Below are 26,476 nucleotides of genomic sequence, written 5' to 3' on the forward strand. Positions count from 1 at the left end.
AGTCATTCAACTAAGATGGGTTCATGGGAGCTCACAGAGACGGAAGCAGCGATCACAGAGCCTGCATGGGTCTTCTGCACTAGGTCCTCTACATATGTGATATGTCTGTTTGCTCAGTGTTTTTGTGGGACACTAACAGTGGGAGTGGGGTCTCTCTGACACTCTTATCTATTCTTGGGACCTTTTCCTCCTACTGAGTTGTCTCACTCAGCCTTTATATGAGAGGTTGAGCCTAGTCTTACTGTATCTTTTTTATGCCTTGCTCAGCAGATATTCTGGGCCTGCTCTTTTCTAAAGAGAAATGGAAGAGGAGTGGATCTGGGGGAGAGGGGAGGTGGAGTTAGGGAGGAAAGGAGGAGTGGAGAGAAGAGAAACTGTGGTCAGAATGTATTGAAAACAAAACAGAAAGAGAAAGACCAAGGCAGAAACAGAGAGAGAGAGAGAGAGAGAGAGAGAGAGAGAGAGAGAGAGAGAGAGAGAGAGAGAGAGAGAGAGAGAGAGGAGAGAGAGGTCATAGTGAAAGCAGAGAAAAGAGCTTTACTTGGTGTATCACCCAGGGAAAAGGTCAGATAAGGAGAGCAGTAACAGTCCTTCTTTGGGGTGTTGCCATGTGGTTTAGACTTGACTAGTGGGCAACAGGTATTGTAAACAAGCAGTCTGGTCAAGGTGTGGTCTGGCCTATCACTGGTCCATCATTGGCTCTGGTCTGACTTGCAAGGTGGCCTCCTAAGTTGTCAGAATTGTATGAAATCTCTTCCTGGGAGAAATATTCCTCCTCTGATGGTACCAACCTTCAGATTTCTCTCTCCCTGCTGACCAGAAGAACTGGAAAATACTAGTTTTTCAGGTTCATTATTTCAGTAATCTGATAGGCAAAGGGAGAGTATTCTTTGAAAATTTCTTTGTTGCCATGAATAAGTACCTTGAGCAAAAGCAATGTGGGGAGGAAAAGTTTTATTTTAGTTTGCATTCTTACCAGGAGCTCAGGCAGCAGCTTGAAGCAGAAACCAATGGAGGGACAGGGACAGAGGGACAGGGACGGAGGGACAGAGGAATGCTGCTTACTGCTTTGTTCTCTCCGGCTTGCTCAGCTAAACTTTTATAGCCCAGGTCCACCTGCTTAGGGATGGTGCTGCCCACAGTGAGATGGGCCTTTGCACATCGATTAGCAATCAAGAAAATGCCCTACAGACATGCCCATAAACCAACCTCCTTAACCGAGGGTCCTTCTTCCCAGGTGCTGCTAGTTTATGTCAAGTAGACAAAAACTAGCACTGAGGGATACGAGTATTTCCTTAGAATATTTTTTCTTTTCCTTTTTAAATGATGTATTTATTTATTATAGCTGAGTTGCTGTCTTCAGACACACCAGAGGAGGGCATCTGATCCCATTACAGGTGGTTGTGAGCCACCATGTGGTTGCTGGGAATTGAACTCAGGACCTCTGGAAGAGCAGACAGTGCTCTTAACCTCTGAGCCATCTCTCCAGCCCATCTTTTCATCTTAAGATTTATTTATTTCTTTTATGTATATGAGTGCACTGTCTCTGTCTTCAGACACACCAGAAGGGGCATCAGATCCCATTACAGATGGTTGTGAGCCACCATGTGGTTGCTGGGAATTGAACTCAAGACCTCTGGAAGAGCAGTCAGTGCTCTTAACCTCTGAGCCATCTCTCCAGCCTGATTGTTTTTCTTTTAAACTGAGATAAGGTTTCCTTTGCAGTTCCATCTTTAGATTATTTTTGCTTGGGGCCGGAGAGATGGATAAGTGGTTCAGAGCTCTTCCAGAGAACCTGGGTTTGATTCCCAGCACTCCCATGGCAGCTCACAGCTCATACGCAGCTCACAAGCATCTGTAACTCCAGTTTTAGGGAACGTTCTTTTCTGGCCTCTGTAGTCCGCAAACATACATGCAAGCAATGTAAGGGCCATACTTAACCTGTACTCCAGTATGCCCATGGACAGATACTTTTCTGGGATACTGGGGGTTATTGTCTATGGGGAATAACAAACTATGTTTTCACTCCCTAAACACATTGGACTCAGCTGCCCCGGATGTGCTTGATCGCATGTAGGTGGGAGATGCGTGGACAGGAAGTTTATCCGGATGAACACTTGCTCCTGGCCGGATGTAGGCAGGAGGTTCAAAGGCAGGAAGTATGTCAGGATATATGCTTGCCCCTGATGGACCTCATGGGAAATACTATGGCCTTATGGTTTTGTCTTTTCAAGCCTTTGCAAAACGTGACTTGTTGCCATTTTCTGGGAACCCAGGAATCGACCTGGCTAGAGTCCATCATCTTGGCAAATATTTAATTAAAACTTGATTCAAATTTGGCTTAAAATGATTGTAATGGTCTTGCTCTCTCCTGGTTGGATTAACAGCAAAGCAGTCATACGCATAAAACAACTTTTTAAATTCTATTTTTAAAATGTTTTTATTTTTTGAGAATTCCGTTTGATATATTTTGATCATATTCTTTTCCCTCCCCCAACTCCTCTCAGCTCTTGGCCCCATCTCCCATGGAGTCTGTTTTACATTGGCCAAATGCTCCCGAGCTTGGGGCGAGCCCTGGAGTGTGGTTAATGTACCTGGGGTTACTCCTCTGAAGAAGACTGACCTACCCTCTCCCAGCAGTTGTCAGTTATGAGTAGTTTCTTGGCTGGGCTGGGGCTTTGTGCCCACTTCCCCTTCTCTGTGCAGGCCTCGTGAGTTCATATGTGCATCTACTGTGCTGTGTCGGGAAGATGCTGTTTCTTAGAGCCATCTACCACCTCTGACTCTTACAATCTCTCTGCTCCTCTTTCCCATAGGTCCCTGAGCCTTGAGGGGAGCATCGTGATGAAGATATCCTACTTAGGGCTGAGCACTCTGAAGTCTTACTGCCTGAAAGGCTCTAGCAGGCCCGAGCATGGCAAACATGCTGCCGACAGGCTTCACCTTTTACCCTTCTCCCCGTGCACTCCTACAGCTAGCCACCAAGGTCTGTTCCCTTATTTGACCACTTCCTCCTCCTGTGGCTGACCATCAAGGTCCAAAGCTATCAAAGTATCGAGAAGTTCAGCAATCAAAGGCCCCTTTTGGCTCACCTAATTAACATGTCCAATCAAAACCTACTGTCTTAGTTAGGGTTTTGCTGCTGTAAAGAGACACCACGACTAAAGCCACTCTTATAAAAGAAATCATTTAATTGGGGCTGGCTTACACTTTCAGAGGTTCCATCCATCATCATCGTGGCAGGAAGCATGGCAGCATCCAGGCAGGCGTGGTGCTGGAGGAACTGAGAGCTCTACATCTTGTTGAGAAGGCAAGTAGAAGACTGGCTCCCACGTGGCTAGGAGGACCACCCCCTCAGTGGCACGCTTTCTCCAACACCACACCTTCCCCAACAAGTCCACACCACCTAATACTGCCACTCCCTAGGCCAAGCATATTCAAACCACCACACCTAGGGAGTCATCCTAACTAGGAGTTTCCCCTTTTCCCTTTATAAATTGCCATTTGCCTATGTGCTACATCAGTCTCCTCTCTCTCCAGAGGCAGTCATTTGGCCTTCTGGGGCGAATACTCTTTTGTTCCTTTCCCCTTCTCCCTTATTCTCTATCTCATGTCTTTGCCTGTTATTCATTGCTCTTTTTCCCTCTGAGGTAAATCTCCTCTGTGCCCAGACTTGGTCTTGGTGTTCCTGTGCCCGCTCTGATCCTTTCACTGTTTGCATGCTGTCTAGATGTGAATCTCTGTTTTAATTACCATCTACCTCAAGAAGCTTCTCTGATGAATTGGGTGATGGCTATAGCACTATATCATTAGGACTCATTTTATATCTATGTTCATGTGGCAGAGTAGTAGTAATAGGTTTTCCCATAAGTCCATGACCTATCTTGTCTCCGGTTCTTAGCCTCTTTAACAGCCTCAGGTATGGGTTCCATTCTGTGGAATGGGCCTGGAATCCAGTTACTGTTATTGCCCCCGTCAGCATATCTCCCAGGCAGGTCGTTATTAGAGCTCACAGCGTCAGTAGCTGGGTGAGACTAATGATCACTTTTCTCCTCCGGTAGCATGGACAGCACCTTTCAGCATTATGGATGCTAGCCAGAAGAGGGGAAGCATCCATGAGTACCAATCCGACTTCTCCATGTTCTATGCTGTAAGTATGTGATCTCCTCAGTCATGGGGCCTTACTATTGTAAAGGATAACCAAGCTTGTAATGTTTGGGGGAGTCTACGGGACCCCTATGCCAAACTTCTCAAAGATGTAACCCATTCCTAGCACTGGGGTTTTTAATTTGGTTGCATGCGATGCCTAGATGGGGTATTATTTCTCCTATTTTACGTTATCTCCACATAAGCTCCTTTTATATATGTATAGATTTAGGAAGATTCTACAGTAGTAGATTCTCATGTGGGTTATGGAAAGGTCTTTAGTGTTATTTTTCCCTCATGTTAAAATAAAAGCATAACGAAATAGGAAACAAGACTTAAATTGCTGTCGTTAAAATTAAAAGTAGGTCAACAAAACACACACACGCACACGCACACGCACACACCCACCCACCCACACACACATATGCACATGCACACAGGTTTTACCGCAATGTCTGCTGCTCACTTTGACTTCCAATGCCCCTCCAAAGTCTCACTGCTTATGTATTCCAAGTTCTCAGTCATATTTTCCAAACTATTCTTCAGGTTCATTGCCTTTTCCTGTGGAATCATAGTTAGGCATTGTAGGTGATCGGGTCTCTGGGCCAGAAATCTAATCCAGGGAGATTGGTGAATCCAACCCTGAATAGTCCTACTAACATTATGCTTCTTGGAGGGTGTGTCCTATCAGATGATACAAAGCCATTCCTTGTGATCTTCACCAGCACCCAATCTGTCTCAGTTTCATGGAAGTTGATTCCTATAGTCTCTCTGTGCATGCCAGGGTAAACTTTATGAGAGCAAGGTTCGATCTCCATGTCCTCAGTCTAGACCAAAACCCTCAGGTCCCCAACAAGGAGAGAGACAGGAGAGAAGATGCAGGTTCCTTAGTAAGTGGACATCTGCACACTTGTGCTCTGTAACACATCTGCGGAAAAGAAACCAATCATGTGGCTTTTAACCACTAGGTGGCACTACCTACCTATATTTCCAGGATTAAGTCAGACCAGTTTCCCCTAGGATTGTTGGTCCTAAGTTAGCTCCAAATCCTTCCCATCCACCAGGACATAACTTAAAATGTTTGTGGTAATATGTCTAGACCCTGACCCCTGGCTTGCAGCATAAAGGCCTCTATGACAATGACTGCCATGTTCCAACCCCCAGGCTTTGTGTAAATCTCGTGATAGATGTTTCCTGAGGCCTGCCAGATACCAAGGGCCCTGACTAGAAAGCTGTCAGAATGAAAAGAAATGGCTTGTCCCAACTAAGGGAGTTGGGCATCTGGGTTCAGCTGCCTTGAGCCATGCATTGAATACTTACTTCTCTTGTGAGACTAAGAATGGGGACAGGCTGTGCTCTACCCTTAGGAGAACTGGGAAAATTGCCACTCAAATTCCCTGTGCTCTGTGGTGCTCAAGAGAAGCCCCATGCTTAGGTTCCAGAGGCAAAGACTCCTATGGTAGTCAGGAAGTGTCGAGTTCTGAGTGTGTGTTCAGAGCACAGGGTGTGTGCGGTTCATGGTATTAATCTTTTCCCACCAACTTCTCGCAGTTGTCATAGGCAGTGTGGGAACCTCAAAGCACCCCTTGCCACTGCCTCCCCTTACCAGGGAGTGCTGCTGGCTAAGCTGCCTTTGGTGGGAAGGGCGTCTGTGAGTATGGCACCTGTCCTGAGGAGCTTCACATATGTGAACCAATTCTGTTCTTCACAAACCTGCTCCATTTTAGATCTGGCACTTTGCACATCAATATACATTCATACTCTACATTCTCACACCTTTAAAATCCCTCGAGCCTGCAATGCTAACACCCTGAAGGCTGAGGCAGGAGGACCACTGGGCTGTGCAACAATGGTCTATCTCAAAAACCCAAACCAAAACCAACATCCTCCCTTGAACCCACATGGGCTTCTGCCTCCTGCCTGAAGTTTTGCTTCATTTTAGAAAAACATCTTAGTGTTGTTTCTAATGCTGGTCCAGCTTCCACAGCCCCACTTCCCTTCCCTTTGGTTGGGCTTCTGTCAACACTGCCACTGAGTCTTCACTCATCCAGGTCACGGTGGGCTTCGAGTCACTTCCCATGACCACATCTCTCTTCTATATGTCATGGCAATGCCCATAAGATTCCAAGGTTTTGTGCCAGCCACCACCTCTCCCTTGGCTTCCAGATCAGCATTCTCTCCTGATACTCTTGTCTCCCGACCACTCTACCCTTGTGCTGACCCCACTCGCTACCACAGCATGGTCAGATGCTCCCGGGTCTTGTAATCATGATACATCCTTCTTCACTGACCCCAGGGCTCCAAACTCTCTTATTCCAGCTTGCCCTTTCCTGGCCCTGCAGAATCACATAGTTCATTCTCTACTCAACATACCAATGTGGTCATCAGGAAGCCATTTTGAAATTAACACTGTCTAGTTGGGACAAGTTCTTAAGCCCACCCCTAGATGGCTTCCCCCTCATTTCTATAAATTATACCAATACCCACCTAGGTGCTTAAGGCCAAGTCTTTCTCAGTGCGCACTTCCAGTTGTGCCGCTCAACCATTTCTCTAATGTGCTCACACTCTTCTACGTCATCTCTCCCTCTTTGGTTCAAGCCATCACCATCTGTAGCCTGGATTGCTGCAGGAGTCTCCTAACTGGTCTCCAGGGTCCTCATCAACCCATCTCTGCATGATGGTCAGTGCCGCTTTAGGCATGTATGTCAGGTGATATACCTTTGGTACGGCTTTGATGATAGCTCTCCATCATGCGGGAGATAGGTTACTCTTTCCTCTCACTCTCAAGCTCCACCATGCCTGCCTTTGCTCAGCCTCTGTGCTCAGGCTGCTGCTTCCCACCATGCCCTACTCACCTCACCAAGCTAATATTCCTGCCCCAGGGCCTTTGCTCTGTCTCCAGTCTCTTCTTCCTCTGGTTTTCTCACAGGTACAACCCTCAACTCACTTAGCCCTTAGGTTAAGGTCATCTCCTCAGGAAGGCCCTTGTTATGAAGTTACCCAATCACATCCCTCGCTTTTGGGACCCGTTTGCGATTCATTTTTCCAGTTCTAGAACCCAGAACTTCCACACAACGTCTGTCAGTCTTTAAGGACTGACGTCATAGTTCTCAGTTTCTAACTCCTGGCTCTGGGTGCAAGCTGTGTCTCAGATCATTTGATGCAGGATGAGAGTTATCTCCCCTGTGACCTTCCCCTGTGGGACCTCTGAGAGACCCAGGGAGCAGGGTGTCCTTGCTGGTCACTCCACAGCCTCCAGTTTCTTCCTTGGTCTTCTCATTCCTTCCCCTCAGGTCCCAGGGGCTGATGGCTTCTTCTTCTCGCTCTACTCAGGGACCCTTCTTTGGAAGTCCCTGCCCTTGTCTATACCACATCCTGGGAGGGAGTTTCTTGTCTTACGTGTGGTCACAAATGTGTTTTCTTGACAGGGTTTGTTTCACCCAGGGGATCTCGTTTTAGTTTTTAAGAGAAAGGCAGTGTTTCTATTTGCTTATAATGCTCACCCCAGACCTTATGTGGGTTACAGCATCTCTGCCGTGCTTCAGCTCCACTTTTCAGATGAGAGCTTAAAGCCATTGCTAATAAATATGTGCTCTGGAGAGAATAAAAAGTCACATCAACTAAAGCGATGATGATGATGATGATGATGATGATGAACACATCGATTAAAGCAGTTAAAGAAAATTCCACAGGTATGGTCAGAGGCCCATCTCCCAGATGATAGATGATTCTAGATTCTATCGAGTTGACAAGGAACGGGACCTGTTCACTGACCTAGGATCTGTGCCTCACAAGAAAGTCACACTGGAATAACGAGGCCAGTTTGGCAAGCACTTACTATCTACTAGATGAAGGCAAAACACCCATACACATAAAATAGTAAATAAATATAAATCGGTTAAAATCACTGGCTTCAAACTCACATAACCAAATTCAGATTCAAATCCCAGTTCTACAACTTTCTATGAGGCTTTCAATAAATACTAAGTCCTTCTAAGACTTCGGTTTCCTCATCTACAAAATGGACCTACCTCTTAGTGTTGAAGGGGGTAAGAAGCCGTGTGACGAGGTACTTGGTTTCTCTTGTGTTATACGAATGTTAGGCGTCAAATCAGCAGCTAAGGACACCCACTGCAAGATGAAAGTGTGTGTCCTCAACCCGACCTACTGAACTTTTCCTGCCCTGCATTGGGTGGAATGTGGGTCTGTGCCTCCTCTTTGAGTCTGGTGTTCCCTGTGTGCCTTCCACCCCAAGGAAGACTGAACAAGGAGGTCCGAGCAAGACTTCACGATGGTAAAAACGGCTGATGGGAGCAACCTCACCCTAGCCTGCTCAAGGAAAGGTTATATATTTTTAAAGACAAGAATAATGAAGGCTGGAGAGATGGCTCAGTGGTTAGGAGTACTTACTGTTCTTACAGAGGACCCAGGTTCAGTTCTCAGCACCTGCATGGTGGCTCACAACCCTCCACACTCCAGATTCAGGAGAATCGAGGTGCTCCTCCCACCTCCTCTCACACACACATATACATGCAAGCAAAACTCTCATACACATTAAATAAAGAAATCTAAGATCAAACAAGCAACAAATACTATTGGGAGAAAACAGATTCAGGAGAATTATATGATGGATAGAAAATTCAAGAGTTCTGTGAAGCTTTTAATGGGTAAAGATACAGAGGCCAGAGATGGGCTGTCTGTCTGTCTGTCTGTCTGTGGACCGGAACATATGGTAGACAAGGAACTGAGTTCACAGCAGCAGGTGAGGGAAGAGAAAGGTGCCTTTCTCAGCATCAAGAATACGTCTTAGGAGGTGTGGAGATGGATGGCCCAGTGGTTAAAGTGCTTGCTACTCAGGCATGTGTACAGGTGTTTGGATCCCTAGGACCCGCATTAATGGCTGGTGGGTGTGGTGACTCACCTCTAATTCCAGTCTCAGTAGGTGGAGACAGGGGATCTCAAGAATAACCTGGCTAGCATATCAGAATCTCCGGGTTTGATTGAGAGACCTTGCTTCAGTGAATAAAGTAGGAGAGTGGTGAGGATGATTCTCCATTTTTGCCCCTCCCCCATACACACTGGAAAAGAAGGATAAAAAGAATATGTTTTAGCTAGGTATGAGGGCACACACCTGTGATCCAAGCTTTTGGGAGGCCAAGGTAAAAGGATTGCCTTGTCTGGGTCCAACATGGGTTACATAGAGACTTCAAGGCCAGCCTATGAAATACACATAGCAAAATCCTGTCTGATAGAGAGACAGACAGACACAGACAGAGAGACACACACACAGAGACAAAGACACAGAGACACAGACAGAAAGGGGGTCTATCTACTTCCCCTAACTTTGACATTTCCCCTCAGGACTGAGACAACTCAAAGTACAGCTCTTTATTTTGGCCAGCAGCCTGCTCTTCTGCCCCTGGCTGTGACGTCTCATGGCCATGCCTCACAGGCTTCTTCCTTCCTCCTCAAAATGTATGCTTCCACAGGAGCCGATCATCAAGAACTGAGGAGCTGGGCCTGGCCACTCTTCTGATAAATTCTCGGGAGGCATCACAGGTATGTTGGGATCCTGGATGCACTCTTGGACCCATTCCTCACCTGGGTAGGCGCAGGCGACTCCATTCTTCTTGGTGACAGCTGTGGAGGCCGAGCTTGACTGTCATGGTTATGGAATAGGATGGGGTCTACAGTTGGCAAGCTCCTGCAACTCACATAGCTCATGTTTTCTAGAACCTTCCTCTGGCTTTCCTGAACGAGTCCCAAAGTCCTCTGTGGCCTCTAGAATTGACCATGCCTTCTCACAGACCCTTAGACTGGACAGTCAGGCTTCGATTTTACAATGGCAGTGATTTGTTGGGTAGCACAATGCTATGCGGCAGAAACAAGGGTGAGCCCAGGTCCCTGAGAGCCAAAGCCCAAACCTTAGCCACAGCCTAGACAGTTCTAGGATGGAGATTTTTTCCCTCTGCTTCCCATTCCTGCTCCCGTTTCCCCTCCCATCTCCACAGAATGGAAATGTGTACATGGTCTCTGGCAGGTGGCACTTGAGGGACTCTTTGTACCTTCCCACCAGTGTCTTCAGCAGCGCTTTCTTACAGTGCTGCAGGTAGAGGGTTCACAGACTCGGGCTTTCCTGACGGAATCGTTGGGAGTTGAGTCAGGAAGCAGAATCGGAGACCACGGTGCTCACACCCCTCTTCCATCAACCACATCCCACTCCTGTGGTGATGAAAATGTCCAGTACCGGCACTGGTGGTTGCGCGATGGATACTGGGAAGACTGCAGGGCATATGTGCAGGGATGTGCATGTGGCCCCTTTAGCCTCTGAGCTGACTGCAGCAAGCGACTCAGACACATTTGCCAAGGAGCCGGGAGGAGTTGGCTCACTTCTGTTTCCTGGTGACTGGATTAAGCAAGTAGGAACTGAGCTCATGTTACATGCCAGGCTCCATGGGGTTAAAACATGAGGAGGCTGCAAATTGCAGCCAATGAGATGGATGTAGCTTGTTATTTAACAAATTCTGACAACAGAGGAAAGCACAAGCATATCCACCCATGTCTCTTACAGAGCTTGCTCAGGATGATTGTTCTCCCTTGGACTGTTCCCCCTGACTCTACATTCTGATATTATAGACCAATTAGAGGAGAGATAAAGTGAGAAGTTAACAGTACAATTGCACGAGGTCCACTGAAGTACAGATGGGCACAAGTTGCCATGGGAACAGAATGAGGGCATCTAACCCGGTGTTGGAGTCGAACAGGGAGTCCCAGAACAGGTGGTGGGGCCTAAGATGGTTCCCAGAGGAAGAACCATCTTGACAAAGGGCTTGCAGGATCTGGAAGAACACAGTTAGGGGAGGCCTGAAGGTGGTGATGGGGGAGCTTAGCCTGTCTAGTGAGGACTGAGCAGTTGGGGTAGCCAGAACACAAGGAAGGAAGGAGTAAGAAGAGATAAAAGTGGGGTGTAGGGGAGGATGGGTCACATGCCAGACAAGCTATGGCAGCAGCCTGAGGTCTGGGAGAATGTGAGGGGGTGGGCGCAGGCAGGAGGAGTCAGAGGAGGAGGAGAACTGGAGATCCAGAGTTCAGATCAGCTTTCGTCATTTTGCATTATTTTATTTTATTTGGTTTTTTAAGGACATGGTCTCTTTGTGTAGCCCTGGCTGTTCTGCAACTCACTCTGTACACCAGGCTGGCCTCGAACTCAAAGATCTTCCTGACTCTGCCTCCCCAGTGCTGGGATTAGAGGCATATGCCACCAACGCCCAGCTAAATAAAGGATTTTAATCATGAGTAACTTCTTACCTTCTCTAGGCTTTAGCTTCCTCAACCCTTAAATGGGTGTAAGAAGGTATTTCTATCCTAGAATCATGATGAGAATATTCGAGAAGATGCCTGACATACAGAAAAACTCACTCAACCATGATCAGTATAATTGAGAAAAGCACGGTGATGGCTGGCCTCAGCTGGTTGCTGCTGTTAACGCTCCCTAGCTACAAACTAGCTGAGGGTGCTAGCTAGGAAGTCAGGCTGGGGGCCATCCCTGCACCCCCATTCAGAACACAAATCTCTTTGAAGTGGCTGGTGACTATGCCAAGAGCTCCACTGGACTGACCAGGCTTTTGTCAGGCCATTTTCTTTTCCTTGGAGCCTGAACCCACTTCTCTGAAGATGGCTGACTTCCCAAAAGGCCACCATTGCTTCTTCCCAACCACGACACACACACAGTTGCTGCGTAAGTGGCTACATGTAGTTCTCCTTGGTGGTCCTCGAGGCTCTGATTATCAAAGCAAGATTTACAAAGCCGGGGTCATCCTGAGAGTGTGTGGATACACTGCACAGTGCGCTTGACCTCTGTTCCTCTCTGTGTTTACACCGGTGGAGCCGAGTCTATGCCTACGGCAACCTTAAAGGGAAAAGCAATGACTATGGCCACCTAGCACTGTGTGTGTATAAATGTCTTCAGTGATGACAGAGACAAGGGGTAGCAAGTGGCCAATGCTATTCTCCATAGGTTCTAAATCCATCTCTTTCTCCACAGCGTCACAATGGTTCAACTTCTTTCTCATTTTCCTCAGTCTTCATTTAGTCTTAGGTGGGGGAAAGGGTGGATGGAAAAGGGAGTCACAGATCCTCAGACAGCATGCCTGATCACTCCTTTGGGACTCAGTTTGGTTGTCCAATAGCTCTAGCAATCTATGCCAGCACTGAGAGGAAGCTAGGTTCAGACACCTCATCCCTAGGCTAAGAGCCAGGGATAGCTTTCGTCTCCTCCCTCCCCGGCATTGTCTGCATTCACAATGATTTTTCTTAACATTTACTTCAGTTCCCTCCCAAGTGATCCATTCTGACCTAAAGATATTCTAAGACAGTGGTTCTCAACCTGTGGGTTGCAACCCCTTTGGGATGTTGAATGATCCTTTTACAGGGGTTGCCTAAACCATCAGAAAGCATAGATATTTACATTTTGATTTATAACAGTAGCAAAATTACAATTATGAAGTAGCATAAAAATGATTTATGGCTTCTGGTCTCTATCTGCTCCCAGAGCTAAGGCTGTCCCATAGCCCTTCAGACCCAAATCCTGCCCAGAGAGAACAGTCTCCCAGGAGTGCTGTCACCCCTAAGATCACAGGCTCACAGGCCCACAGGAGGGACAAGCTCCAGTCAGAGACAGCAAGACCAACTCCAGAGAGAACCAGATGGCGAGAGGCAAGCACAAGAACCTAAACAACAGAAACCAAGACTGCTTGGCATCATCAGAACCCAGTTCTCCCACCACAGCAAGTCCTGGATACTCCAACACACCAGAAAAGCAAGATTTGGATTTAAAAATTACATTTCATGATGATGGTAGAGGACTTTAAGAAGGACATAAGTAACTCCCTTAAAGAAACACAGGAGAACGCAGGAAATACAAGGTCAAAGAGGGGAGCAGAGACTGAGGGAAATTCCATCCAGACACTGCCCCACCTGGGGGTCCATCCTACATTCAGACACCAAACCCAGTCACTATTGCAGATGCCATGGGTGCTTGCTGACGGGAGTCTGATATGGATGTCTCCTGAGAGGCTCTGCTAGAGCCTTACTGATACAGATGAGGATGCTTTTAACCATCGGACTGAGCATGGGGACCACAATGGAGGAGCTAGAGAAAGGACTGAAGGAGTTGAAGGGGTTTGCAACCCCATAGGAAGAACAACAACATTAACCAACCAGAGCACCCAGAGCTCCCAGGGATTAAACCACCAACCAAAGAGTACCCATGGAGGGACCCATGACTCCATCTGCACATGTAGCAGAGGAGGGCATTGTTTAGCATCAATAGGAGGAGAAGCCCTTGGTCCTGTGAAGGCTTGATACCCCAGTGTAGGGTAATGCCAGGGTGGTGAGGTGGGAGTGGGTGGGTGGGAGGGGGAGCACCTTCATAGAGGCAGGGGGTGGGCGCGTGGGAGACGGGGAACTGGGAAAGGGGATAATATTTGAAATGTAAATACTTAAAATATACAATGAAAACAAAACAACAATAAATAATCATTTCTGGCTGGAGGTCACCACGCCAGAAGGGACTGCATTAAAAGGTCGCAGCACTAGCAAGGTTGAGAACCATTGCTATAAGGAGATGGGACTTGGCGTGTGACTTGAATCACACACCTTTAGAATCTCCGCTTTAGACCAAGCCCAGATGAGCTTACAAGGAGAAACTCAGGGCAGTGCCTGGGCATGAAGGGGCTCCAGGACTAATGTGACCTGACAGTGCCTTTGATACCACCCCTGCCAGCTACTCATTCTCCCTGCTCATCTCTGGCTGCCGGGGACATGTGCCTCACTCTGCTGGTTGTAGAAAGCTGATGCTATGCTGTGATGGATGAAAGAGAAAAGTGGTGGAGTTCAGGGCTGGTGCACAGTTGAGGGCCATAGGACTGAAATCATGTCAGACGGTGAAGGGAGGCCTCTGTAACAAGAACGTTTTGATGTTCTGTCAGCTTCCTTGAATGTTCCTTCCCATTCAGTAGTGTGGTACCATGACAACCCATGGAGGCCACAGGCACTTAGAGGAGGCAAGCAAGTTGCCAAGGGCCCCAGGAGGAGGAGATTGAGAGGCTGTGCATAGATCAGAACCATTAGTTTTCCCTGTTACCAACATCTCTGTTGAGGTGGATGGGGGACTGGAGGGCCTCAGTTTACCCCCAGTGATTGACCTTTGGGGGAGGGTATAAAGCAGGGTTAGAGAGAGAGAGTGAGTGAAGATGAGACAAGGGCAGGGTCTGGTGGCCGTGTGTGTGCGTGCATGTATGTGTGTGTGTGTGTGTGTGTGTGTGTGTGTTTGTGTGTGTGTGTTTGTGTGTGTGTGTGTGTGTGTGTGTGTGTGTGTGTGTGTGTAAGTGCACATGTGCATGCAGGCGCCCACAGAGGCCAGACGAGAGCATTCAGGGCTTTGGGATCCTCCCAGTGCAGGTGCTGTCATCCCAAACTCAAGTCCTCTAGAAGAGCAGAAAACACTGTTAACTGTTCAGCCTTAGCTCCAGCTACTGGAGCAATTTTAGCTGCAGCTAGTTAATGTCTCCTGGGGCCTGCAAGTACACAGCTATGCAGCTGTATTGGTGGGGTTTTTTGGTACCCCCGTCTGTGTTTTGGTGGATGAAGGACTGGAGAGCCAGTCGTGCCCACAGAGGACACCATCTAACACCATGCATCTAGCAACTAGCTTATGAGGTCCAGAGCTTGCATTTTGCTCCTAAGTCCTGCCGATGATCTCCACAGCAGTTTTGCTCTTTACTGTTCCAGGGTCCAGTCCCAAGTCAAAGGCAGCATCCAGAGACGAGGAGGAAGATGCAGCAACTTTGCTGCGGTTGGACTGTGAGGTTCAGAGGCGCAGGGAGGTGTTTCAGGAGGTGATCAGTGGGAAGCAGCGGTCGAATTGGGACTGTGCAGACCCGTGGAGGGCTTGTGTGAGAGCCTGAGGACCAATACGCATTGCAAGTTAACGGGAGACCAAAACTAGACCAAATTCCTTGCAGGTTAAGGGTTCTGTTTGTAGTTAAAGAATAAGCCTGTTTGTTTCATGTCCTTGTAAGTTAAGATTTCTGTTTGTAATTAAGAACAAGTTCCTGTTTCTAGGATCCAATGTTAACTACAAAACATGTTTTCTGCCTTCACTTGCCGCCCCATTCACATGATGTGCATTCTTACCGTCCTTCATTGCGTTCTGTAACAATGTAACAGCTGACTCATCCCTGCTAACACTATTGTCTCTCCCAGAGGAAGGACCTCAAGAGGCTGACAGAGGTTGCTCTCTCAAATACCAACTTAGGGCGAGACAGTCAGTTGGCCAGTCCCAGTGCATCCCAAAACACAGCTTGCTTTAATTGGGCAATTATGGATTTTCAGGTTTAACATTTGCTGCCCCAAGAAGCACTTAGTCCCAGGAGTCTCAGGGCAGTTAGTGGTAGAGGCAGTTAATGCTCTGTTATGACAGGGTTTGCATAGGTTGGACTTTCCCTTAGCCTCTGTTTACTAGTGGTGAGAGGGTCTGAGGAAGCCTGGCTGTATCTTTAGTATTCTGGTCCCACTGTGACCCTTGCCTTACTTCACAAAACCTTGCCTGTTTAAGTCAGGACCAGAGGAAGGTGCTTGTAGATACAACTTGCAAAAGATGGAATAAGTTTGGTTGAAAGGTGAAGAAATGAATTATCTTTCAGATGAGAGCTTTCTTCTCAGGCGAGCACTTTCTTGGGAGAAGCATTAAGCATCACAGTCATGCCATAGGCACCATGATGGAGTCCTGAAGGGATGTGGGGGCCCACTTCAGTGCCAGGGACAAAGAGAACTCCTTGCTCTTGTAGGCTTCTGGGAACTGGGCAAGGTTTTCATCGTTTGACCTAGCCTATGAACTTGGAGTCCTGGAGACTCTGTGTAAGCCTTGGGGGAGGTCCAGAAGGCACCAGATAAGAGAGTTAAGTCACAATTCAAGGTTGCCTTGGTCTGTGTATCAGGGCTTTGGGCTAGCCTGCAGCAGCAGCAGCATGGGTGGAAAGGGACACAGTAGGTGTTGTCCCTCAGCTCCCTATAGAGGTGCTTTTGTAGGCCAGAGGATTGTAGGAGGCTGGATCTGTTCAGAACCCCAACTTGCTGTCTAACATGGTCATGGTCCCTACGCTTGGCATACAGATTCCAAACACACCCAACTCTTCTTTTCAGCCTGTTCTGGAGCACAGACCTCCTCTCCATTCCTGCCTCCCACCCACACTCATCCATCAGCTTTCTATGTCTTGAGCACCAGCTATGGGCCAGACACATTCCTTCTTTCAGGCCGGGCCTGGTTGGCCTAGCAGGAGACTCAAATCAGAGTAGAACAAATACAGCACAACTTTTGTGTGTACACAGATGGGGAAGATTCAGATAAATATGCAGCTTGATGATTTGGGATCTGTTCATTTGGTGATCTAGTGACCATGAGTCTGGACTCCCCCAAGTCAGATCAAGTCCAGCAAGCCCAGGAAATCCTTATTTAAACCCTGAAGTAGAACCTTTGGCTCCCAGCCACATCATGGAGTGAAGAAATGCTATGATACTCAGTAAAGGATTCCTTCTAGAACTGCTGTGGTGCGTTCTAGCTGCTGCTCCAAATGGTTTATAAACACCAGCCCATTTTATCTTTACAAAGGCAGCCTGGGGAAACTGAGGCTCAGAAGCAAAGCCTTTGCTTTGATAGTTTGTAAGTGAAACTGGGGTTCAAAGTCAGGCAGTTTGATGTCCATGAGTTTTAAAGAAACACAGGAGCCTCCAGGTAAGTTCTCAAACGAAAAGAAAGAAAAGAAAAAAGAATGAAAAAGGAAAGGAAAAGAAAGAAAGAAAGAATGAATGAAAGAAAGAAGAGAAAAGAAAAGAAAAGACCAGACCAGACCAGACCTGTCCTGGCTGGCTTGGGTGCTCAGTAGTCATGTCTTTAGTTAGCCCTTTCAGAGCTTAGGGAATAGATACCTTTAGGGTCTTTTCCTGGATTCTGACTTTGTCATAGAGAAACTTTATTTGGAACCTTAGAGAATACCTAATAGGGATGGGCAGCTGTTTTCAATGAATGTTGATAGCCTAAAGTTCTGTTTGCAATACCTAGGGTGAAGTCCTCACTGGGGTAGAAACTCTGTAACTGATGTGTGATTTATGTTCTGGTGTAGCTTGTGTGCTGTGTATTAAACTGGCCATTCATTGAATGAAGCCAGGGAGCTCAGAAAGGAATGGTGATTTGTTCATGTCCACACACTAATTTGGATGCAGGACAGGTTCTACTTCTGCAGACTCTCCATCTAGTGGCCATTATCCTGATGTTTAGAGGGCCATTGTAGTTATGAAGTTGTTTCATTTCCCCTCCCCAACTTGGATAATTAGTGAAAGAAAATCTACTCCTTGTTGTTCACACAGAACAGCAGGATGTCCCATTTCTGTGTGCTGTGTGTGTGTGTGGTGTATGTGTGATGTGTATATGTGTATGTGGTGTGGTGTCACAGTGTGGGGTGTGAGAGTATGGGTGGTGTATGTGTGGTGTTATACGCAGTATGTATGGTGTGTATGTATTTATGTGTGGTGAAGTGTGTGTGGTGTGTGTGTGTGTGTGTGTGTGTGTGTGTGTGTGTGTGGTGTGGTATGTATGTATGTGTGGTATATATGTAGTACAAGTGCAGTGTGTGCATATATCAATCAACAAATCAATGTTGGGGACCAAACCAAGGGCTTTATGCATTACTGGAACAGAACTCCTGCCCTAAATAATATTTTTAAAAGAAGGAATAGAGTTGAAAACACTTCAGACAGCGGAGTCAAAGCCTTCTGTAAACAGGATTATAGTGAGTGAAACATGGACCATGAGTGATTTGCCTCCAGCTGTCTTAGTCAGGGTTCTCTAGAGTCACAGAATTTACTGTTTGTCTCCATATACTAAGGGAATTTATTGGAATGACTTAGTCTCAGTCCAACTAACCCAACAGTGGTCAGCTGCGAATGGGAAGTCCAAGAGTCTAGTAGTTGCTCAGTTCCATGAGGCCAGTGGGTTCAGCTGGGCGTCTGTATAATCTGGAATCCTAAAGAAGTAGGCTCTGACAGATGTCCTAGCAGGCAAGTGCAAGCAGGCAAAGAAGAGTGAGTCTTCCTGCTTCCATTCTCCATATGTAGGCCTCCAGCAGTAGGTATGGCCCAGATTAAGGTGTATACGACCATGTCTGGATTTGAAACTTACTATGTCTGAGGCTGGCATTGAACTCAGAGATCTGCTTGACTTAGTCTCCTGCGATTAAAGATGTATACTACCTTTCCTGGGCCTAAGCTTTTCATGGCCACTATGCCTCAAAATCTGAATCAAAAGTGTGTGTCATCCCATGTTGAGATCTGGGTCAGAAGCCTGTGTCTTCCAGCCTCAAGATCTGGATCACAGGTGTGCCCTCCATTCTGGATTGTAGTTCATTCCAGATGTAGTCAGGTTGACAGCCAGGACTACTCATAACGATCCACCCGTTATCAACTCGACCCAAATCATATCTCATGTCCAAATGAAAGGTAGCCAGGTCATAAATACGCTTAATATGATGTAACTATCCCTCGTACAATCACAAAGGCATTGTGAATTTAGAATAGGTCATGCACCTTGGGAAAGATCCTTTTAGTATCTTTTTTTTCTTTTTTTTCAGAGCTGGGGACTGAACCCAGGGCCTTGCGCTTGCTAGACAAGCACTCTACCACTGAGCTAAATCCCCAACCCTAGTATCTGAATTTTAATACCAACTGATAGTCTTTTAATTGATGTTAAAGAAATTGGAAGAAGGCACAAATATCTATGCATAACAAATATGTTCTTAACAAAATTCATGCCCTTTATAATCCTTGTTCCTGCAACTAGGCACTGGGATTGGTGGTGCTGATCCTGGGGGTGTAGGCTACCTGATCTGGAAGCTGGTGCCACCATTAGTGTCTCAGAGTAAGCCCTTTCTTTTTGTACTTGCCTGTGACCCTGGTACTGGGCTTGAAGCTCCAGAAGGGAGTCTAAACAGGGCCAGACAGGGAGTTGAATGTTCTTGGCTTGCATCCCACAGGGGCAAGGGAGAGAGTTTGCTTTTGTTGTCTTGTGCAGAAGGAGGAAGTTCAAGGGTAGACTCTAGCAAAATTAAATATGAGCTCAAGGAAGAGAGAAGCTGTGGGCTGCCTATCACGGGGAATGAATGCTGGCATGTGATAAGGAGCCATTCCAGTATGGCAGGTTTGGTTTTAGCAGGTCTGGGCATAATTTCTCTGACTTGAATAGAAAGTTAGGAGATCTTGGAAGAACTTTTTCTAGAATGAAGTAGTTATCATGAAGTCAATGGTAAGACTGGAAACATGGAATAATATTTTAAAAAAACACCCCAGGATTCTCTGTTGGTTAGTAGAAAAAAATTGTGGGGAGATCAAAATCTATATGAGATTTTTGATGGATCAAGCAGGCATCAAACTATAACAGTGTGATTTAAGCAAATGAAAACTAAGAGAAATTTGTTTTCTGAAACCCTAAAGAGCTTCATCCCAGACTTGCGGGGATGTTCAACATATATAAATCAACAAACGTGATGATCGACTGATAAATGGACTCAATCTGAGAAATCACAAACTAGGATCAGAAAGTGCCTGTGACGTAATCCAACAGCTCTTCATTATTAAAGCCCTGAAGACAAGAGAAATCCAAGGAAAACATCTCAGTGTAATGAAGGAAATATACAACAAGCCTGTAGCCAATATCATGCTAAGTGGAGATAAACTGAAAGCATTTCTGCTAAAAATCAGGAAAGAGACATGGATACTTTCTCTCTATACTTCTTTTCAGTAAAGTGCTTGAAGTTTTGGCTACAGCAGTTAGGCAAGAGAAGGAGGCAAAATGAATTTAAACAGGAAAGGAAAAAGTCAAACTATATTCTTTGGCAGATGATATAATTTTTTTCTATATATAAAAGACTCCAAAGGCTACACTAAAAAAAACTCTTAGAACTGATAAACACTTTCAGCAAAGTGGCAGGACACAACCTGTACATACAAAAAATCAATAGTCTTCCTATAAGCAAATGACAAACACACTGAGAAAGAAATCAGGAGGAAAATCCCATTTGCAATAGCCACAAAAAATATCTTGGAATAAACCTAACCAATAGAGCAAAAGGCCTTTACAATGAAAACTTTAAAACAAAGAAAAGAAATTGAAGAAGAGTCTAGAAGATGGAAAGACCACCCATGCTCTTGGTCTGCTTTAATATTGTCACAATGGCCAGTCTATCAAAAATAATCTGCAGACTCATTGCAATCCCCACCAAAATTCCAATGCAATGCTTCACAGATTTTAAAAATAACAATCTTAAAATTCATATGGAAACACAAAATATCTTAGATAACCCAAACATCCCTGAATGATAGAGACTCAGCTGAAGGGGTTATTGTTTACAGAGCTATGTAACAGGAACGGCATGAAACCAATGTAAAAACAAGCTGATCAAACCAAATAGAATCGAGGATCCCGTCAAACAGGGAGGACCTCCAAAGACTTGTAGATGAGTTTAATGGTTCCCTCTCTAGTGGGTAAAATACATCCTTGCTATGAAGTCTACATTGGAATGAGCTATGCTTTTGGAAAATTAAAAATTGTACCATGATGTCTTTTGTTTTGAAGAAAATATTCAAAGGTACATGAAAGTGGGGCACTTTTCTCCCTAACAGCCCAATTTCAGCCCATGGTCCTATGAAACTGAAGAAAAAAAGAGGCAGACAGACCTGTGGCTTCATGGACGCACTTTATTAGTGGCTTACTGGAGGGGAGGGGTGGTGGGAAGATCAGCTGGGTCCTCACAGGCATATTAATGGGCTAAGGCAGAATGGATTTCATCCTAGTTGAATGTATCCAGGTTGTCATAAGTGACTATCAGAACTAGACATGTCCCAAAGCCCTAAGGGCCACTCTCACAGTTTATCCACTTATAATCTGCTGGGAAACTAAGTAGAAGAACTTGACTTATTCTGAGGCAATTGGGATGGTTACAGCTCGAGATGGTCATGTCAAACTGAATTTATAAAAAATACTGTAGGAGTTGGGGATTTAGCTCAGTGGTAGAGCGCTTGCCTAGGAAGCACAAGGCCCTGGGTTCGGTCCCCAGCTCCGAAAAAAAGAACCAAAAAAAAAATACTGTAAATACTACTAGTTAAAGGACAGAATAGGACATCGGTTCTCCCTGGAATTGGAATTACAGATGGTTTGAGCTGTCATCTAAGTAGGAATTGAACCCAGGACCTCTGGAAGAGCAGCAGGTGCTTAACCACTGAGCCATCTCTCCAGCCCTTGCCTTTTTATCTCAATCAAATATTATGCATAGTCATTGAGGTCAGCTTCAGACCTTCCAGGCATTTTAGAGTTTTCAGATGCCTGAGGTTGGCACAGACAAGTTTCCCCTCTGTGACGAGGCTAGGTGTGCTGCTTTAAAGTGGAACAGAAAAATAAATGTTTATATACACCTATAAAAATGAATGTTTCGAGCCTCTTATAGGTCGTCATTGGGGAAGACCAAAGAAAGTAGCTGGCAGTTTACACGCTTCTCCTCAAACAAATGTTATTGTTTGTAGATCTGTGGTTGTGAGTTTTGCTCCAATCTTTTAATGCACTTCTGAACTCTCAGATCACTGGGGTTGGCACAGACCAAGGTCCCCTTCTTGCTGACAAAGCTGAAGAGAAAGGAGAAGAAAGATTACAAACAGAGCTCTCTAGGAAAGAGGGAAGGGGAACCCTAGTCTCTGGACCCTCTGATTTTCCACTCAACTGTCTGTTCTTTCCAGAAGGTAGCTTAGCACCATCATCCCCTCTCTGGGGCCCCCTCTAGACCTTTGAGGTTCTCTAAGGACTCATGGAGTGACTGCTGTCTCCTTCCCTACACCCTGAAGTATCCTCCCCGTCACCTGGTGAGATCCAAGGAGGGGCCTTTTCTGGAAGTCTATCCACCAGGTCATCTAAGCTTCTGGAGGCTCCCACTCCTCATAACACACAATGAGTGAGTTTGACACTTACATGATGGCCGGCTTGGTGCACCCACCACTGGTTGGAAAATAATTTTTATATCTTGAACAATGGACCCGTGAGGTATAGGATAAGCAGCAGTCTGAAGAGTCTTGAAAGCCTGTAAGAAGACAAAAGGTCACTCAAGGGCCAGGTCATTGGTCTCAAGAGTGCCGAGGGGGGTTAGTGGTCCCATGGGAGGTGAGAAGGCTCCGGGACTCAGGGGAGGCACCCTGCATGCATTGCCATCTCTTTCCACACCCTTGAGTCGGCCTAAGGTGGCCCACAATAGGGCTGGGAGCATGTCCATAGGGGAGCCATGCACAGTCACCTATAGGCGACTTCTGCCCCCAGTTGGCAGACTTGGTGCATAGAAAAGGCGTATCTTGGGGGAATACTAATGACCCGTCCTGATCTTCCTGGAATTTCTGGATAGCATCCTCAACCACCCTCATGACCTTTTTCTGTTCTGTCACCAGGGAGGGTGCTGCTCTGGTGGTAACCTGCAACCATCTGGTGCTTCTCAACATCGCTGTAATGAGATATTTACCCAGGCTAAAAAGCTGATGTCCTTGCTCTGCCTTCAGGACTTCTCTTGTCTCTGTCGCTGGAAGAAACAGGGGGCAGAGGTCAGCATCAGCGTCTCAGCATCTCCACTCACTATCCTATCCCCCATTATTATTATTTTTAAGATTTATTTATTTATTTATTTATTTATTTATTTATTTATTTATTTATTTAATATACGTCAATACACTGTCACTCTCTTCAGACACACCAGAAGAGGGCACCGGATCCCATTACAGATGGTTGTGAGCCACCATGTGGTTGCTGGGATTTGAACTCAGGACCTCTGGAAGAGCAGCCAGTGGTGTTAACCACCGAGCCATCTTTCCAGCCCCTAGCCCCCATTCTTGCCAAGGCTGAGACAGACTCCACTGTGGGATTGCCATCACACACTTGGAGTCTAAGACCCATTTCTCCCCTTTGGTGACATGAGATTTTTTTGGGGATCTTAACAAAACAAAATGAAACAAAACTCTTCTGATTCTGAAGCACAAACTCCTTTGGTGACACAAAGCCCCTTGACGTGAAATGAGGTTCCTGATAGTCTAGGTTTATATACATATCTGATTAAAGGACACACTGAAGAAAGCCATCAGGGATGTTCAGTGACACCCAGCAATGTGTCACTTCTTAAAATCCGCAATAATCCTGCATCCCCAAATGTATCTAAGCCCAAAGATTGTTGCTAAAGGATTGCTAAGACAAGACTGCTAACCTCTCATATCATGTCTTCAACAGTTGCATATGAATTATGTGTAGTATGACTATTTTTTTTAACATGCTTGAAGTGATGTGGGTGGTTTCCAAAGTAAATCTTAAATAGCATCGCCTGTTCTTAAACACATTGAGATGCCAAATCTTTTAAAATCAGACTCCACTTTAGAGAACCTGACGTAAGTTTGAACTCAGGTAAACTAATAGGCTGGTACCTAGCATTAGTCTCCAAGTTGCCTCCCAACAAAACCTGAGCCTAGCTCCAGTCTCTAGGCTAATCACCAACATAACCAGCGTCTCCAGGTTACACCCTCAACAAGACCACTGTCTCCAGGCTATTCCCCCTACTATCCTGCACCCCCAGGATACAAGCCCACTCCCTGCCTAACGACCACCAATGCAGAGGGGTACAGAAGTTAAGTTTATGATATGGCTCCTAGCACCAGCCAATTATGTTAAAGGGCGCAGTGGTTTTCCAATTAGACGCTTGCACATGTACTTCCTGCTTGCTGCTTACTATAAAGCCTTGCCCCACAGACATTCCGGGCTCCCCGCAAACCGTCCTGCATGACAGCGGTACATTGGTGGGGCCCGAGCTAGCTGGAATAGAATAAAGACCCTGCTGTGAGTTACATCAGATCAGCTCCTGTCTGTTTTTTATTTTTTTGTTTTTTGTTTTGGGGGTGGGGTGGGGAGGAATCACTAACATTTCCCCGGCACTATGGCATCATGACTAATCTGCCTCTCAGTTTTACCCGTTACTACTCACGTAGTCTTAAGTTATTGAAGGCTTCTCTGTTTGAGTTCTCTGGTTTGCAAAATGAGCACGGCACTAATACATACGAGACCGTGTAAAATTGCTTGTCTTCTAACTCCTTTTTTTCCACAAGAATGAATTTCCATTTGTCTGACTCCCCAGGGATGCCAGAGGAGGAAGGAATCAGCTATAGCATCAAGCAGCCGCTAACTCTGCGAACGATATTTTGTTTTCTGCGTCTTATGGTATTCTGACATACTTAAAATCTTGACCTCAGGGACGGGTTGCCTGCTTCCTAACCAAGGATTCAAACCAACTCTTGCTGAACCCAGTGCCCAACCGCTGCCTCTATCTCAAACACCATGCTGGTATTTTCCTTGCCCTAACTCATCTTAAAGCTAGAGCCTTAAAGACTGCCCGTAGATACAAAGTCTGCTAGACTTCTTCAGTCTAGGAAGGACGTTTTAACTGAACCCTGCACTGTGCCCTGCCCCCTTTCCAGTATTTCCAATAAAGAATCTGACACAGTTTCTCTATTTCTATGACTTATGCCTCCTGACCCAACTCCAGTATTCTCCTTGTCTCTGTGGGGCGTGATGTATGTCTTCTCCTTAGAAAAGTTGAGGAATACATTCTTTTATTTCACAGGGTCTCTCTGTGTTGAGCTCTGGTCACCTCCATAAACTAAAATCTCATAGCTTCAAATGAGACAGTGACCTCAGGTGAGCCATTGGCCTGACTGGTCCCAATGTTTTCTTCTTTTCTTTTTTTTCTTTTCTTTTCTTTTTTTTTTTGGTTCTTTTTTTCGGAGCTGGGGACCGAACCCAGGGCCTTGCGCTTCCTAGGTAAGCGCTTTCTTTTTTTTTTAAATGATGGTTTTATACTAACTGACATCTAATAACTCTAGCATCACAGAGTCTTGTGTATATTTCTACAAATTTATGATTTAATTATAGTTATTTTGATTTAACTAAAAAAACTAGCTAAGATTAGCTAGGAAAAGTTATCAAATAACTCTGGCTATGAAAAAGGAAAAAAAATTACGTCTCCAAATGGAAACAAAGCCATCTGTGTGCCAGGATCCAGACCAGTGCTTCTCACCCTGCCTAATGCTGTGACCTTTTAATATAGTTCCTCCTGTCGTGGTGATCCCCAACCATAAAATTACTTCATTGCTACTTCATAACTCTAATTTTGCTACTGTTATGAATCATAAAGTAAATACCTGTGTTTTCTGATATGTCCTAGGAAAGCTCTGTGAAAAGGTCATTCGACTCCCAAAAGGGTGGCAACGGGTGGTTAAGAACCACTGATCCAGAGGCTATAGACAGAGGCAGGTCTGTCTAGGATGGAGATTATTAAATACCTCCCCCAGCCTTGCAGTTACCACAGGACTCACCATGTACGATCTGGGCCTGGATTCCAAGAGTAGCTGCAAAAATGAGGAAGGAGAGGGCAGTATGAAAGGGCTTCATCCTCCTGGTGGGCCCACTCAGCTGGCCTTCAGACTGTTTGCTGTTTCGGGCTCTGTCTTGCTATTTATAAATGTAAGAGGATCAGGAAGTCCCCGTGTTACAGCTCATAATGCCCTTCTTTAGCTACATGACACCCAACATGCTAGTTCTAAGAGAGGGAACAGGGTTCAGTGTACCCTGGGAAGTGGAGGGCAAAGGTGACTTGGGGCTTTCCAAACTTTCAATCGATTCAGAGAGAATAAATATTTCCAGAAGAATTTCTCCTCCTATAAAATTCATTCGCTCCTTCAGTTCTGACCACAGAGTGGGAATGGGGGAATTCTTCTAGACTCCTGATGAGGGTTAGCTTGGAGGACCCTGGCTTATGCCCATTTCCAGTTGACCAACAGATACAGAGAAAAGTAAACGTCTATGTCTTACTAGAGATATATAAAATTATTATTTACTCCTTCTTTAACGATTTTTCTTTAATTTTAAAAGATTTATCTTATATTCATGCTTTGCCTGCATGTATGTATGTCTACCACATACATGCAGTGGGCTGTGGAGGTCAGAAGAGGGTGTTAAATTCCCTGCTACTGTAGTTATGAATGGTTGTGAGCCATCATGTTGGTGCTGAGAACTGAACCCAGCATTTGTTTTTAGCCACCGAGCCAACTCTCCGGCCTCTTTAGATATTTTTGATATACTTTAGCTTCAGAGGAAAAAAATCTCTTTAGACCATCCGTCAGAAGAAACATCTAAGGCTGGATGGGATGGTGT

General features: G+C 45.8%; 1 protein-coding gene across 1 annotated transcript; it reads right to left on the minus strand.

The window, feature by feature from the left end:
- Nucleotides 1-20,934: 20,934 nt before the first annotated feature.
- Nucleotides 20,935-25,822, minus strand: Ccl9 (C-C motif chemokine ligand 9). Its single transcript, NM_001012357.1, has 4 exons — nucleotides 25,639-25,822; nucleotides 22,752-22,808; nucleotides 22,214-22,322; nucleotides 20,935-21,873 (listed from the first exon to the last, which is right to left on the minus strand). Exons 1-4 carry the CDS (start codon nucleotides 25,712-25,714, stop codon nucleotides 21,762-21,764), a joined length of 354 nt encoding a protein of 117 aa, NP_001012357.1. The 5' UTR covers nucleotides 25,715-25,822; the 3' UTR covers nucleotides 20,935-21,761.
- Between the last annotated feature and the right edge of the window lie 654 nt (nucleotides 25,823-26,476).

This window comes from Rattus norvegicus, chromosome 10, assembly GCF_021556685.1.
Source record: "Rattus norvegicus strain SHRSP/BbbUtx chromosome 10, alternate assembly SHRSP_T2T, whole genome shotgun sequence".
Taxonomy (NCBI): Eukaryota; Metazoa; Chordata; class Mammalia; order Rodentia; family Muridae; genus Rattus; species Rattus norvegicus.

What these genes read in the sequence shown, in the direction of transcription:
- Ccl9 (NM_001012357.1), bottom strand. Translation starts at nt 25,714, where the DNA reads ATGAAGCCCTTTCATACTGCCCTCTCCTTCCTCATTTTTGCAGCTACT. An exon ending in CCAGGCCCAGATCGTACATG is followed by an intron (nt 22,809 to 25,638) that starts GTGAGTCCTGTG and finishes TGTTTCTTCCAG; the next exon opens with CGACAGAGACAAGAGAAGTC. An exon ending in ACATCAGCTTTTTAGCCTGG is followed by an intron (nt 22,323 to 22,751) that starts GTAAATATCTCA and finishes GTCTTCTTACAG; the next exon opens with GCTTTCAAGACTCTTCAGAC.